The 2,321-nt window shown below is 44.5% G+C and overlaps 1 protein-coding gene across 1 annotated transcript; it reads left to right on the plus strand.

The window, feature by feature from the left end:
• Nucleotides 1-263: 263 nt before the first annotated feature.
• LOC136036966 (uncharacterized) lies at nucleotides 264-815 on the plus strand. Its single transcript, XM_065719362.1, has one exon. The coding sequence runs from the start codon at nucleotides 264-266 to the stop codon at nucleotides 813-815; it is 552 nt and encodes a 183-aa protein (XP_065575434.1).
• Nucleotides 816-2,321: the final 1,506 nt, after the last annotated feature.

Below are 2,321 nucleotides of genomic sequence, written 5' to 3' on the forward strand. Positions count from 1 at the left end.
TGAACAGCAACTTCATGATTATTTGATAAAGGCATGCAAAATGCACCATGGTTTGACACGGCTCAACGTCCGCCAATTCGCTTTTCGAAATTGCAAAGATGAACCAATTGAAGGTGCCATCAACATGGCATGAGAAAAAGACGACGGGGAAAGCCTGGTATTACAGTTACATGAACGCTTCCCAGACCTGTCTATCCGCAAAGTGGAGGGAACAAGCTTGGCCAGAGCCACGGCATTCAACAGAACAACTGTAAACGAGTTCTATGACAATTTGGAGACTGTTTACGAATAAGTTTAAGTTTCAGCCTAGTGATATTTATAACTTAGATGAGACGGGGGCAACAACAGTGCAGAGACAACCAAATGTGATAGCACCCAAGGGGCACAAACAGGTGGGCCAAGTGACTTCTGCTGAGCGAGGCGAACTGACCACAGTCTGCTGCACCATTAATGCTCAAGGTAATTTCTTGCCACCCTACTTCGTCTTCCAAGGAAAAGATTTGGCTCCCAGTTTGATGAATGGTGCACCACCAGGCAGTGGCGGTAGCGGTTCTACCAAAGGATGGATGACATCTGACATCTTCCTGCTTGTCCTCGAACACGTTGTGAAACATGCCCGCTGTACAAAAGAGAGACCCATATTGCTGATAGAAGACAACCACTCTTCTCATGTGTCGATCCAGGCCATTCAGTACTGCAAAGATAACGGGATAGTGGTTCTGACTTTGGCCACCCCACACCAGCGGAAAGCTACAGCCACTGGACAGAACAGTCTACAAATCATTCAAAAACTACTACAACATCGCCTGCAATGACTGGATGGTCAGCAACCCCGGACAGACGATTGGTATCTCTATCATCGCTCAACTTGTTGGAAAGGCCTTGCAACTCTTCTTCACACAGAAAAACATAGTCAGTGGCTTTGCTGCTACTGGGATTTTCCCCTTCAACCGCCTACTTTTCACAGACGACGATTTTCTCGCATCAGCTGTGACCGACAGACCAGACCCTAATCCCAGCGCAGCTCCAGAGACCGAAGAAGTCGAGCAAGAATTGAATAGTCATAACAAAGCGGGTCCAAGCTCTGCCTCCCCAAGCGCTGCTCCCCTACCGCCGTTACACCCGAACCTGTAAGGCCTACCAAGAGCGCCCCCCAGGAAGCTGCCAGAAGGAGCTCGGAAGAGGAAGAAAACCATCATTACCACGGATACCCCAGTGAAAGATGCTTTTAGAGAAAGAATTCATGGAAAGGGAGGCAAAGAAAAAGGCCAAGACTTCTAAGATTAACCCCAAGACAAAGAAAGCCGTTGTGCAAAAGCCAGTGCCAAAAAAAACAGGATGTCCAACCTAAGAAAAAGGGCAGTGCTGCTAGATACTTTGCTAAATTTGACCGCAATTTCAAGAGAAACAGTCATGTAAAGACCCTGTTTTCTGATTCTTCGTCTGATGATGACTTTGGTGACTCTGCCACAAAAGGCAATAGTAGCTGTGATAGTGATGAAAGCCTCCACTGTGGCCTTGAACACCAAAACGATTTTTTGTGTGACGATGAAGTCCGTGTTGGAGATTATGTTCTTGTTTGCGAGGGGGAGATCAAAAAGAACAAAATTTACTCCGTGGGCGAAGTCCTCTCTGAGTCTCATGTATATTATGTCTCATGTATATTAAGAGAATGGTTCCTTTCTACAAGTTCATAAGGACCAGTGAAAATTACACCTTCAGCAAGTCGAGTGTCGAAATGAAGCTACCTGCTCCAAATATTTCTGGTGGCACGGAAAGACAGGCGGGGCAACTGGTCTTCCCCATTGACCTGACTGCTTACAATATTAAGTAGTGTGCCTTCTTCTTTTATTTTCAGTTCATTATTTTTTATTTCCTTACTCATTATACGAAGTATTCATCTTTTAGGTATTTTCAGTTCATTATTTTGTACTTCCTTACTCATTAAACGAAGTATTCATCTTAGCAGTTTGATTGCGCCACCGTTCCAGATGGGTGCGCCACTGTTCCAGAATGGGAGTGCGCCATAGTTTCCGCCTAGTCGGCAACAATGGCGCAAAAAGTGGCTGTCAGAAAACATGACTCCATCAAAAAACTGGTTCAAAGAAGAAAGTGTGAAATAAATCACCAGTGTAGAATAGTAAACTGCCAGTACAACAGTTTAAAAATCGTCCAAAAATGTTAATATTTGCCAAAGTTACGATGCTTTGACCTGAAAGTGCGCCACTGTACCCACCTCTCCCCTACCTTAAATATATTTAGCCATCATTCAAAAATGCAGTATAGATCTTAATATGGATTGTTTTTCCCCATGAACAATT

The sequence above is a fragment of the Artemia franciscana genome, chromosome 16 (genome assembly GCF_032884065.1).
Source record: "Artemia franciscana chromosome 16, ASM3288406v1, whole genome shotgun sequence".
In the NCBI taxonomy this organism is placed as follows: Eukaryota; Metazoa; Arthropoda; class Branchiopoda; order Anostraca; family Artemiidae; genus Artemia; species Artemia franciscana.